Below are 13,552 nucleotides of genomic sequence, written 5' to 3'. Positions count from 1 at the left end.
AATGATAGAACACAAACAAGAAATGCTGGAAATACTCAGCAGGTCCGACAGCATCTGCGGAGAGGGAAGCAGAGCCAACACTTCAAGTCAGTGACCCTTCATCAGAACCTGATGGGTCACTGACCTGAAGCATTCGCTCTGCTTCTCTCTCAGCAGATGCTGCCGGACCTGCTGAGTATTTCCAGCATTTGCAGTATTTTGCTTTTATGGCAAATGATGGGCTGGTTTATGTTAAGACCAGCTAAGCTATCAAGCTGTTAAAGAAGCCTTTTCAAAAAAAAAATTATGAACATGTAGTGTGCTGTCATTGGTACACTTTTGGCACCCAATGTTGCATCAAACACTCTGGTACAGTATTACATAATCAAGATCCAGAGTAAACCTTTGTGCACCCTAACAATATACTTTAATCCCAGATGAGGAAATATCAACCTTCTCTATCTGCCGCCTTTGACCCTTCCAGTATCTCAAAAATGTCCACACTCTTATCTCTCAAATTACTAAATTGATCTAACTAGTGTTTGTGGATCGATGCCTGAAAGTACTTTGTACAGTTTTGGTCTCATTACCTAAGGAATGATTTGCTTGCCTTGGAGGGAGTGCAATGAATGTTTACTGGGCTGAGTTGTGGGATTAGGGGATTGCCCTATAAGAAGAAATTGAGTAGACTAGGCCTAGATTCTCTAGTATTTAGAAGAATGAGAGGTGATCACGGTCTCAAAATAAGGGGTTGGTCATTTAGGACTGAGATGACAAGAAATGTCGTCACTCAGGGTTGTGAATCTTTGAAATTATGGACCCCAGAGGCTGTGCATGTTCAGGTTGTTGAGTATATACAAGACTGAAATCAATAGACTTTTGATTACTAGGGGGATTTATGGGATATGGGGATAGTGCAGGAAGGTAGAGTTGAGGTAGAGTGTCAGCCATGATCATGTTGAATGGCAGAGCAGGCTCGAAGGGCCAAATGGCCTACTCCTGCTTCTGTTTCATATGTTCCTATGTAACTGGTTTGATACAGCCCAACCCATTTCACATAAACCTGTAGAAGTAGCAGTGGGTAAACTTTCATTTTATCAAATCTGGCCTAGGTTTAAGCCAAGGCCAAGGTTTATATTTTTGTTTTTGAGATAGGGTAATTAAGTCAGGTTGGACAACAACTGCCCTGCCAGCATCACCCTGAGTGTATTAAGTCAACCATGAATATGGAACTGGAGTTGCACGTAGACCAGTAGTAGTAGTCTCTCCGCTGAGATAGTTGAGGCAAATGTAGAGGTTAAAGCAAGCAAGTCCAGTAGGCAAGCCGGACAGGGGCAGGACAGGGAGCGTGGAAGGTCTGATAGGCTTCTTGCATTAAAGTAAATGCAGTTTAGCCTTACAAGTAAGGCAGATGAACTCAGAGCATGGATCGGTACATGGGATTGTGATATTATAGCTATTACGGAAACGTGGTTGAGGGATAGGCAGGACTGGCAGCTCAATGTTCCGGGGTACCAATCCTTCCAGCGTGACAGAGGTGGAGGTAAGAGAGGAGGGGGAGTTGCACTGTTGATTAGGGAGGACGTCACGGCAGTACTTAGAGAGGATATCCCGGGGGGAATGTCCAGCGAGGTCATATGGGTAGAACTTAGAAATAAGAAAGGGGTGATCACTTTGGGATTATACTATAGGCCCCCCCCAATAGTCAGAGGGAAGTGGAGGAGCATATACGTAGGGAAATCACAGATAGATGTAGGAATTATACGGTTGTAATAGTAGGTGATCTTAACTTCCCTAATATTTACTGGGACTGCCTTAGTGCTAAGGGATCAGATGGGGAAAAATTTGTTAAATGTGTCAAGGATAGTTTTCTGAAGCAGTATGTGGATGGCCCTACTAGAGAAGGGGCTACACTCGACCTCCTCTTAGGAAATGAGGCTGGGCAGGTGGTTGATGTGTCAGTGGGGGAGCACTTTGGGACCAGTGACCATAACACTATTAGCTTCAAGATAGTTATGGAAAAGGATAGGACTGGTCCTCCAGATTGAAGTCCTAAATTGGGAGAAGGCTAGTTTCGATGGCATCAGACAGGAACTCTCAAGTTGAATGGGAGAGGCTGCTTACAGGTAAAGGGACGTCTGGCAAAGTGGGAGGCTTTTAAAAGTGAGATAGGAAGAGTGGACAGCGATATCCTGGAGCATATCAACATTACAAAGGAGGAGTTGTTGGAGGTTTTGAAATGCATTAAAGGTGGATAAATCCCCAGGGCCTGACCAGGTGTATCCTAGGATGCTATGGGAAGCAAGGGAGATTGCTGGGGCCCTGGCAGAGATTTTTATATCATCGTTAGCCACAGGTGAAGTACTGGAAGACTGGAGGATAGCTAATGTGCCTTTATTTAAGAAGGGCAGCAGGGGTAAGCCAGGGAACTACAGGCCGGTGAGCCTCACATCAGTGCTGGGAAAGTTATTGGAAAGGATTCTGAGAGACAGGATTTATATGCATTTGGAAAGGCATGGTCTGATTAGGGATAGTCAACATGGCTTTGTGCGTGGGAAATCATGTCTCACGAATTTGATTGAGTTTTTCGAGGAGGTGACCAAGAAGATTGATGAGGGCAGGGCGATGGACATTGTCTTCATGGACTTTAGCAAGGCCTTTGACAAGGTCCCGCATGGTAGGCTGGTCCAGAAGGTTCGAACACATGGGATCCAGGGTGAGCTAGCAAATTGGATACAAAATTGGCTTGGTGATGGGAGGCAGAGGGTGGTAGTGGAGGGTTGTTTTTCAAACTGGAGGCTGGTGACTGCAGGGATCGGTGCTGGGCCCTCTGTTGTTTGTCATATGACTTGGATGTGAATGTAAGGGGCATGATTAGTAAGTTTGCAGATGACACCAAAATTGGTGGTATAGTGGACAGTGAAGGAGGTTGTGCAAGGTTACAACAGGATATAGATAAACTGGGAAAGTGGGCAAGGGATTGGCAAATGGAATTTAACGCAGACAAGTGCGAAGTGATGCATTTTGGGAAGTTAAACCAGGGCAGGACATATACAGTGCATGGCAGGGCCCTGGGGAGTGTTGAGCTGAGAGACCTTGGGGCGCAAGTACATAGTTCCCTGAAAGTGGCAACACAGGTAGACAAGGTGGTGAAGAAGGCGTATGGCATGCTTGCCTTCATCGGCCGAGGCATTGAGTACAAGAGTTGGGACGTCATGTTACAGTTGTACATAATGTTGGTTAGGCCGCATTTGGAGTACTGTGTGCAATTCTGGTCGCTGCACTACAGGAAAGATGTGATTAAGCTAGAGAGGGTGCAGAAAAGATTCACCAGGATGTTGCCTGGTTTGGAGGGCTTGAGTTATAAAGAGAGATTGGATAGGCTGGGTCTGTTTTCCCTGGAGCGAAGGAGGCTGAGAGGGGATATGATAGAGGTATATAAAATTATGAGAGGGGTAGATAGCCAGAGTCTGTTTCCCGTGGTAGGGGTGACTAAAACTAGAGGGCATAGATTTAAGGTGACAGGGAGGAGGTTTAAAGGGGATCAAAGGGGTAAATTTTTCACACAAAGAATAGTGGGTATCTGGAATGAGCTGCCTGAGGAAGTAGTGGAGGCAGGAACAGTAGCAACATTTAAGAGGCATCTGGACAGGTACTTGAATGAGCAAGGCATCGAGGGATATGGAATTAATGCAGGCAGGTGGGATTAGTATAGATGGGCATTATGGTCGGCATGGACGCGGTGGGCCGAAGGGCCTGTTTCTGTGCTGTATGACCAGACTGGGTAGGGATGGCATGTTCTCTTCCCTGAAGTACATTAATGAACCAGCTGGGTTTAATCCAGTAGATTTTGGGGTCACTTTCTGGTACCAGCACAATTACCAGGTTTATTGAATTCAGTTTCACAACTTGACATGGTATTTGAATTCTCAGGCTGCAAGTCCAATACCATAATGATACTGATTAACATAAAAGGACTCTGCCTTGTCTTCGTTTTCCATTTCATTTTTTTAGTTCAGAACCATTGCAAAAAATGTGCAACAGATTAATTTAGGGGAATCCAAAGTTATAAATTATATATTTGAATAACACATCATGCTGAAATAGTCTAAATTTTTTTCTGAAGTTGTGATATGTAAACCACTTTCCTGTATCCTGTGTAATAGTGTTTACTATCAGTGTTGCTAAAGAATATTTTTACATTGTAGAAAGGAAATTACATCAGAAATGCAAGCCCGTAGTAAAGGAGAATTCAGAATTGGACAGTTCAAGCTTTGATAAGGTAAACATGCATCAGTGAAGATGTAATTACAGCAAATGTATATTATTAATAGCAGATCTTCAGTGGCATTGCTCATGATGAATTGGAGCCTGGGTTGGGGAGGATGCATCTCACCACAGTTTTGTTTGGAAAGAAACAGAGTGTGGACTAAGTGATTTTCGTTTTATTTTTGTTGTTTTTGGTTCCTGGAAAATAATGTTTCCTTAACCGCTACTGGCAACTAACTTAATGCATCTTCAGTAAGCAAGGTGTACATATTGGTGCCTGAAAGGCATTACATATTACATATATATCCACACACATTGACTATGGCTAGCTTGGAGCTGACTATTTTATTCATTCATGGGATATGGGTGTCACTGGCTAGGCCAGCATTTATTGCCCTTGAGAAGGTGGTGGTGAGGTGCCTTGAACCACTGCAGTCCTTGGGATGTTGGTACACCAACAGTGCTGTTAGGAAGGGAGTTCCAGGATTTTGACACAGCAACAGTGAAAGAACAGCGATATAGTTCCAGGTCAGGATGGTGTGTGGCTTGGAGGGGAACCTGAAGGTGGTGGTGTTCCCAGGCATCTGCTGCCCTTGTCCTTCTAGGTGGTAGAGGTTGTGGGTTTGGAAGGTGCTGTCGAAGGAGCCTTGGTGCATTGCTGCAGTGCACCATGTAGATGGTGTACAATGCTGCCATTGTGCTTTGGTGGCAGAGGGCGTGAATGTTGAAGGTGGTGGATGGGGTGCCAGTCGAGCTTCCTGAGCATTGTTGGAGTTGCATCCATCCAGGCAAGTGGAGAGTGTTCGATCACACTCCTGATTTGTGCCTTGTAAATGGTGGACAGACATCATTAGGGAGACAGGAGTTACTCGCTGCAGAATTCCCAGCCTCTGACCTGCTCTTGTAGCCACGGTATTTATATGGCTGGTCCAGTTCATTTTCTGGTCAATTGTAATCCCCAGGATGTTGATAGTGGGGGATTCAGTGATAATGCCATTGAATATGAAGGGGAGATGGTTATATTCTCTCTTGGAGATGATTATTGGCACCATGCAAGTGCCAGGCAGTGTTACTTACTACTTATCAGCCTAAGCCTGGTTGTTGTCCAGGTCTTGCTGCCTCAGTATATGAGGAGTCAAGAATGACACTGAACAAAGTGCAATTATCAGCGAACATCCCTACTTCTGACCTTCTGTTTGAGGGAAGGTCATTGTGGAAGTAGCTGAAGATGGTTGGGCCTAAGACACTACCCTGAGGAACCCCTAGAGTGATGACCTGGGATTGAGATTATTGACCTCCAACAACCACAACCATCTTCCTTTGTGCTAGTTATGACTCCAACCAGCAGAGAGTTTCCCCCCTATTCCCATTGACTCCAGTTTTGCTAGGATTCCTTATGCCATACTCGGTCAAATGCTACCTTGATGTCCAGGGCAGTCACTCTCATCTCACCTCTGGAGTTCAGCTCTTTTGCCCATGTTTGGACCAAGGCTGTAATGAGGTCAGGAGCCGAGTGGCCCGGACAGAACCCAAACTGAGCATCAATGAGCAGGTTATTGCTGAGCAAGTGACGGTTGATAGCACTGTTGATGACCCTTCCATCACGTTGCTGCTGATCGAGAGTAGACTGATAGGGCAGTAATTGGCCGGGTTGGATTTGTCCCGCTTTTTGTGTACAGGACATACCTGGGCAATTTTCCACATTGTCGGGTAGATGCCAGTGTTGTAGTTGTAATGAAACAGCTTGGCTAGGTGTGCGGCTGTTTCTGGAGTACAAGTCTTCAGTACTATTGCTGGAATGTTGTCAGGGCCCATAGCTTTTGCAGTATCCATTGCCTTCAGCCATTTCTTGCTGTCATGTGGAGTGAATCAGATTGGCTGATGACTGGCATCTGTGATGCTGGGGATCTCAGGAGGAGGCCGAGATGGATCATCTGCTCAGCACTTCTGGCTGAAGATAGATGCAGATGCTTCAGCCTTGTCTTTTGCACTGATGTGCTGGGCACCCCCATCACTGAGGATAAGGATATTTGTGGAGCCTCCTCCTGCTCCAGTTAGTTGTTTAATTGTCCACCACCATTCATGACTGGATGAGGCAAGAATGCAGAGCTTTGATCTGATCCATTGGTTGTGGGATTGCTTAGCCATGTTTATCGCATGTGGCTTCCGCTGTTGGGCATACATGTATTCTTGTGTTGTCGCTTCACCAGGCTGACACCTCATTTTTAGGTATGCCTTGTGCTGCTCCTGGCATGCCCTCCTGCAGTCTTCATTGAACCAGGGTCGGTCTCCCGACTTGATGGTAATGTTAGAGTGGGGATATGCCGGGCCAGGAGGTTACAAATTGTGGTTGAATACAATTCTGCTGCTGCTGAAGGCCCACAATTTTCAGTTGCTAGTTCTGTTTGAAATCTATCCCATTTAGCATGGTGGTAGTACCAGACAACATGATGGTGGGTACCCTCAATGTGAAGTCGGGACTTGTCTCCAAAGGATTGTGCAGTGGTCATCCTACCAGTACTCTCGTGGACAGATGCACCTGCGGCAGGCAGATTGGTGAGATGCGGTCAAGTAGGTTTTTCCCTCTTGTTGGTTCCCTCATCACCTGCTGCAGACCCACTCTAGCAGTTATATCCTTTAGGGTCCAGTCAGTAGTGGTGCTACCGAGCCACTCTTGATGATGAACATTAAAGTCCCCCACCAAGAGTATGTTCTGTGCCCTTGCTACCCTCAGTGTTTCTTCCAATTGGTGTTCGACATGGAGAAGCACTGATTCATCAGCCGAGGGGGTGGTGGGAGGGGGACGGGGGTGGTAAATGGAAATCAGCAGGAGATTTCATTGACCGTGAAGCCAACTCCCTCTCAACTGTATACCACTGTGCCACCACCTCTGGTGGGTCTGTCTGATCGATGGGACAGGACATGCCCAGGGATAGTGATGGTGTCTGGGGCATTGTAAGGTATGATTCGGAGTATGACTGTCAGGCTGTTGCTTGACAAGTCTGTGAGACAGCTCTCCTAATTTTGGCACAAGCCCCCAGATGTTAGTAAGGAGGACTTTGCAGGGTTGACAGGGTTGGGTTTGCCATGATCATTTCCAGAGTCCAGGTCGATGGTGGGTGGTCTTTCTGGTTTCATTCCTTTTCTTAGACTTTTGATAGAACTGAGTGGCTAGCTGGACCGTTTCAGAGGGCATTTAAGAGTCAGCCACATTGTTGACCTTCCCTCAAGGACATTATTGAACCAGAATGGGTTTTACCAACAATTGACATTGGTTTCGTGATCACCATTAGACTAGCTTTTAATTCCAAATTTATTAATTGAATTAAAATTTCACCAACTACCGTGGTGGGATTTGAACCCATGTCCCCAGAGCATTAGCCGAGACCTCTGGATTACTAGTCCAGTGACATTTCCACTATGCCACCGCCTCCCCTATAATGTATGTCTTCTTGTGTTTTTAGTTTTGTACAAACTAATTATCTTTTTAGAATTTAATTGTGGGAAATAAAGTCTTTCCTGATTATGTTGATGTCATTCCTGCCATTGTTGTACTTGGGAAGACCTCTAATTGAAAAAATTTGAGGCATTTCAAACTGAGAAATGCATTGTATAGATTAGCTTAATTATTTTCTGCTAAATGTTAAGTATGTAATGTTACAAACCTTATTTCTGGTAAGATTTTCACCTTGGTGAGAAAGATGCAGACAAACGTTTTCTAAAAATATTTTGTTTAATTAAAAAAAAAAGTTTGTCTTTATTTGATGGGCTGGCACGTTGGTTATTTTCATATACTCTTTGTAGTTTTTCAATTGTAAGTTCATCAAACCATTTTTCCAGTCTTCATTTGGTAGATGGGATACCTCCTTATCTGTGATCTGTCACTTGATCAAATTGTCACAGTTTGTACCTAGTTTCTTCGTACACAATACTTTATATATAAAGTGTGATGCCTGAAGTATAATGGGACGTATGGTAAATGCACAACTTTGTTTTCATATTTAGTGGGCTTCTGTGGTGTTGGTCATGGTGCTTCAGAAAAAATCCTGTAACACGCAATTAGGGCACCTTACTTGCTGGTGATTGAATAAGCTATATTAGTTTTTATTATATGGTATTCTAGGATTCATGGTACAGGTCTTTCGTTCAGCGAGGCAATACATTAAATATTTTATATCAAAACAGTGTAAAATTGGGGAAAGACTCACCTCCATGCAGTTAACAGGAGGGGTTAAACTAAGATGGAAGGTCTTAGTTGAGATTGGCCATCAGCTTAGGAGCTTGTATGTGCTGTCTCTGTTCTTCACTCCCACTGCCACGACAACCCACCACCCCCGCCCCCCAAATGCCTATGTTCTGAAAGGTCTTCACAGCTAGTTCCAGATCATCTGGCACAGATCAATGCAATGTGACATTTTGTGGGGAGGGGGCAGGGGTTTGGTGGTATTGGGTTTGGCGGTATTGGATTTGGCAAACTTTGTCTAGGTTGGAGATTCTTCAGGACCCGAGAGCAGTCGGACCTGTGTGGAAACAACCAGAACCGGGAGCGGATAAATCCACCGCGGGGCTCGGGGCCTTCACTTACCTTCAGGAGCAGAGAGCAGTCGGACCTCTTCCAGCGTGCAGCAGTTTTGAAAAAGAAGGGGGAAAAAAAGCCAACAGTGATGTCACAGGAAAGCTGGAAGGTGATTGGTTGGTGAGTCACTGCTGTTAGGGAATAGCTCTAAGTAGCTGGATAAGTATATCTAAGGTAAGAAAGGTTTACAGTTTATTTTCATATATAGTAAGTAGTGTTTTTTTTTAGGGAATTCTGTAGTAACGAGGACCAGGGAAGAAGGGCCCTAGAGTAATTGATATTATTTGATATGAAGATCTTCCAAAAGGTTTAATTTAAAGGATTAAGTCATGGCAGGAGAGATCAAGGCCATGGTGTGCTCCTCGTTCTCCATGTCGGAAGCTGGGGACATTTCCAGTGCCCAGGACCGGCATGTGTGCAGGAAGTGCCTCCAGCTGCAGCTCCTGGAAGCCCGGGTTTCGGAGCTGGAGTGGCAATTGGCGACACCGTGGAGCATCCACGAGGCGGAGAGCATAGCGTGCATAGCACGTATAGCGAGGTGGTCACACTGCAGGCTCAGACTCCACAGGCAGGAAGGGAATGGGTGACCACCAGGCAGACCAGGAGGACAAGGCAGTTCAGGAATCTCCTGTGGCTATTCCCCTGCAAAACAGTTATACTGCTTTGGATACTGTTGGGGGGGAATGGCCTCGCAGGGGAAAGCAGCAACAGTCCAATTGGTTGCACCACAGTTGGCTCTGCTGCACAGGGGCGGAGTAAACAGTGTGGGAATGCAATAGTTGTAGGGGATTCAATTGTAAGGGGAATAGATGGGCATTTTTGTGGCTGCAAAAGAGACTCCAGGATGGTATGTTGCCTCTCTGGTGCTCGGGTCAAGGATGTCTGAGTGGTTACAGGACATTCTGAAGGGGGAGGGTGAACAGCCAATGGTCGTGGTACACATTGGTACAAACGACATGGGTTTGAAAAAAAAGATGAGGTCCTAAAAGCAGAATATAGGGCACTAGGAAGTAAATTGAAAAGCAGGATCTCAAAGGTAGTGATCTCAGGATTACTACCAGTGCCACGTGCTAGTCAGAGTAGAAATAGCAGGATATATCTGATGAATATGTGGCTGAAGAGATGGTGTGAGGGGGAGGGTTTTAGATTCCTGGGACATTGGGACCGGTTCTGGGGGGGGTGGGACCAGTACAGACTGGACGGGTTACACCTGGGCAGGACCGGGACTGAAGTCCTAGGGGGAGTATTTGCTAGAATGGTTGGGGAGGGTTTAAACTAAAATGTTTTAGAGATACAGCACCGAAACAGGCCCTTCGGCCCACCGAGTCTGTGCCGACCATCAACCACCCATTTATACTAATCCTACACTAATTCCATATTCCTACCACATCCTCACCTGTTCCTATGTTTCCCTACCACCTACCTGTACTAGGGGCAATTGCTAATGGCCAATTTACCTATCAACCTGCAAGTCTTTGGCATGTGGGAGGAAACCGGAGCACCCGGAGAAAACCCACGCAGACACAGGGAGAACTTGCAAACTCCACACAGGCAGTACCCAGAATTGAACCCGGGTCGCTGGAGCTGTGAGGCTGCGGTGCTAACCACTGCGCCACTGTGCCGCCCCAAAATGGCAGGGAGATGGGAACCTTTGCAAGGAGTCAGAGGAGGGGGGATCAAAGACAAGAACAAAAGAAAGTAAGGGGAATGAGAAAAGTGTTAGGCAGAGAAATCAAGGGCCACATTGAAAATTAGTGGGAAGGGGCCAAGTAATCTTAAAAAGACGAGCCTTAAGGCCTTGTGCCTTAACGCACGGAGCATTCGCAATAAATTGGATGAATTCATCGCGCAAATAGATGTAAACGGGTATGATATAGTCGGGATAACGGAGACATGGCTGCAAGGTGACCAGGGATGGGAAACGAACATCCAAGGGTATTTAGGAAGGACAGACAAAAAGCAAAAGGCGGCGGAGTTGCATTGTTGGTTAAAGAGGAAATTAACTCAATAGTGAGGAAAGGTATCTGACGATGTGGAATCTGTATGGGTAGAGCTGAGAAACACTAAGGGGCAAAAAGCGTTAGTGGGAGTTGTATATAGACCCCCAAACTCTAGTGGTGATGTTGGGGATGGCATTAACAGGAAATTAGAGACGCATGTGATAAAGGAACATCTGTAATTATGGGTGATTTTAATCTGCGTATAGATTGGACAAATCAAATTAGCCACAAAGAGGAGGAATTTGTGGAGTGTATATGGGATGGTTTTCTGGACCAATACGTTGAGGAACCAACTAGAGAACAGGCCATCCGAGACTGGGTATTGTCTAATGAGAGGAATAATTGACAATCTAGTGGTGCGAGACCCCTTGGGGACGAGGGACCATAACATGATAGAATTCTTCATCAAGATGGAGAGTGACATAGTTGATTGAGACTCGGGTCCTGAATCTTAATAAAGGAAACTACGAAGGTATGAGGCGCGAGTTGGCTATGATGGATTGGGAAACGTTACTTAAAGGGATGACGGTGGATAGGCAATGGCAGACATTTAAAGAGTACATGGATGAACTGCAACAATTGTTTATCCCTGTCTGGCGCAAAAGTAAAATGGGAAAGGTAGCCAAACCATGGCTTGCAAGGGAAATCAGAGATAGCATTAGGTCCAAGGAAGAGGCATATAAATCTGCCAGAAAAAAACAACAGATCTGAGGATTGGGAGCAGTTTAGAATTCAGCAAAAGAGGACCAAGGGATTGATTAAGAAGGGGAAAATGTGTACGAGAGCAAGCTTGCAGGCAACATAAAAACTGATTGTAAAAGTTTCTGTAGGTATGTGAAGAGAAAAAGATTGGTGAAGACGAATGTAGGTCCCTTACAGTCAGAAACAGGGGAATTTATAATGGAAAACAAAGAAATGGCTCACCAACTAAATGCATACTTTGTTTCTGTCTTCACAAAGGAGGACACAAATATCATACCAGAAATATTGGGGATCACAGGGCTTAGTGAGAGAGAGAGAGAGAGAGAGGAACTGAAGGAAATCAGTATTAGTAGAGAAATGGTGTTGGGGAAATTGATGGGATTGAAGGCTGATAAATCCCCAGGGCCTGATGGTATGCATCCTAAAGCACTTAAGGAAGTGGCCCTGGAAATAGTGGATGCATTGGTGGTCATCTTCCAAGATTCTATAGACTCTGGAACAGTTCCCACAGATTGGAGGGTAGCTAATGTAACCCCACTATTTAAAAAGGGAGGTAGAGAGAAAGCAGGGAATTATAGACCAGTCAGCCTGACGTCGGTAGTGGGGAAAATTCTAGAGTCCATTATCAAAGATTTTATAGCAGAACACTTGGAGAACAGTGGTAGATTCGGGCAGAGTCAGCATGGATTTACGAAAGGGAAATCATGCTTGACAAATCTACTAGATTTCTTCAAGGATGTAACTAGTAGAGTTGATGAGAGGGAGCCAGTGGATGTGGTTTATTTGGACTTTCAGAAGTCCAAATTTTGACAAAGTCCCATAGAAGAGATTAGCGTGTAAACTTAAAGCGCATGCGATTGGGGGGTAGTGTATTGCGATGGATAGAAAATTGGTTGTCAGACAGGAAACAAAGAGTAGGGATAAATGGATCTCTTTCCGAATGGCAGGCAGTGACTAGTGGGGTACCGCAGGGATTGGTGCTAGGACCCCAGCTATTCACAATATACATTAATGATTTAGATGAGGGAACTAAATGTAATATCTCCAAATTTTCAGATGAGACAAAACTGGGTGGGAGGGTGAGTTGTGAGGAGGATGCAGAGAGGCTTCAGGGTAATTTGGACAAGTTGAGTGAGTGGGCTAATGCAGCGAGACCTGGGTGTTCTTGTACACCAGTCGCTGAAGGTAAGCATGCAGGTCCAACAGGTGGTAAAAAAGGCAAATGGTATGTTGGCCTTCATAGCGAGAGGATTTGAGTACAGGAGCAGGGATGTCTTGCTGCAATTGTACAGGGCCTTGGTGAGGTCACACCTGGAATATTATGTGCAGTTTTGGTCTCCTTATCTGAGGAAGGGTGTTCTTGCTATAGAGGGAGTGCAGTGAAGGTTTACCAGACTGATTCCTGGGATGGTGGGACTGACGCATGAGGAGAGATTGTGTCGGTTAGGATTATATTCGCTGGAGTTTAGAAGAGTGAGGGAGGATCTCATAAAAACTTATAAAATTCTAACAGGACTTGAGAGGGTAGATGCAGGAAGGATGTTCCCGATGGTGGGGGAGTCCAGAACCAGGGGTCATAGTCTAAGGATACGGGGTAAATCTTTCAGGACTGAGATGAGGAGAAATTTCTTCACCCAGAGAGTGGGGAGCCTGTGGAATTCGCTACCACAGAAAACAGTTGAGGCAAAACATTGTATGTTTTCAAGAAGGAGTTAGATATAGCGCTTGGCTCTAAAGGGATCAAAGGGTATGGGGAGAAAGCGGGAACAGGTCACTGAGTTGGATGATCAGCTGTGATCATAATGAATGGTGAAGCAGGCGCAAAGGGCCGAATGGCCTACTCCTATTTTCAATGTGGGCAGATCCAATAATTCTGTATAGTCCTTTTGGATAGTTTTGCAGCGAGAAGCTTTGAATTGGGGGTTGAGCAAAGCAGCCAGCAGAGCGCCTAGTTTTAATTTTTAATGCAGCTTTGTCTAACTGTGGAAATAAACATCTGGTGTATATTAGCGTGACTGAGGTTTTT

General features: G+C 45.3%; 1 protein-coding gene across 1 annotated transcript in view; it reads left to right on the top strand.

Annotated features, from left to right (window-relative positions):
* Positions 1–13,552, top strand: part of rnf17 (ring finger protein 17) — a 209,787-nt gene that overhangs the window by 31,357 nt on the left and 164,878 nt on the right. The window contains exon 6 of the mRNA XM_068033701.1: positions 4,188–4,261. Coding sequence (XP_067889802.1) covers positions 4,188–4,261 — 74 coding nt within the window. The remainder of the gene's footprint in view (positions 1–4,187; positions 4,262–13,552) is intronic.

Source organism: Heterodontus francisci, chromosome 6 (assembly GCF_036365525.1).
Source record: "Heterodontus francisci isolate sHetFra1 chromosome 6, sHetFra1.hap1, whole genome shotgun sequence".
In the NCBI taxonomy this organism is placed as follows: Eukaryota; Metazoa; Chordata; class Chondrichthyes; order Heterodontiformes; family Heterodontidae; genus Heterodontus; species Heterodontus francisci.
The sequence above is the reverse complement of the archived record's forward strand: the minus strand, read 5'-3'. Positions and strand labels throughout refer to the sequence as shown.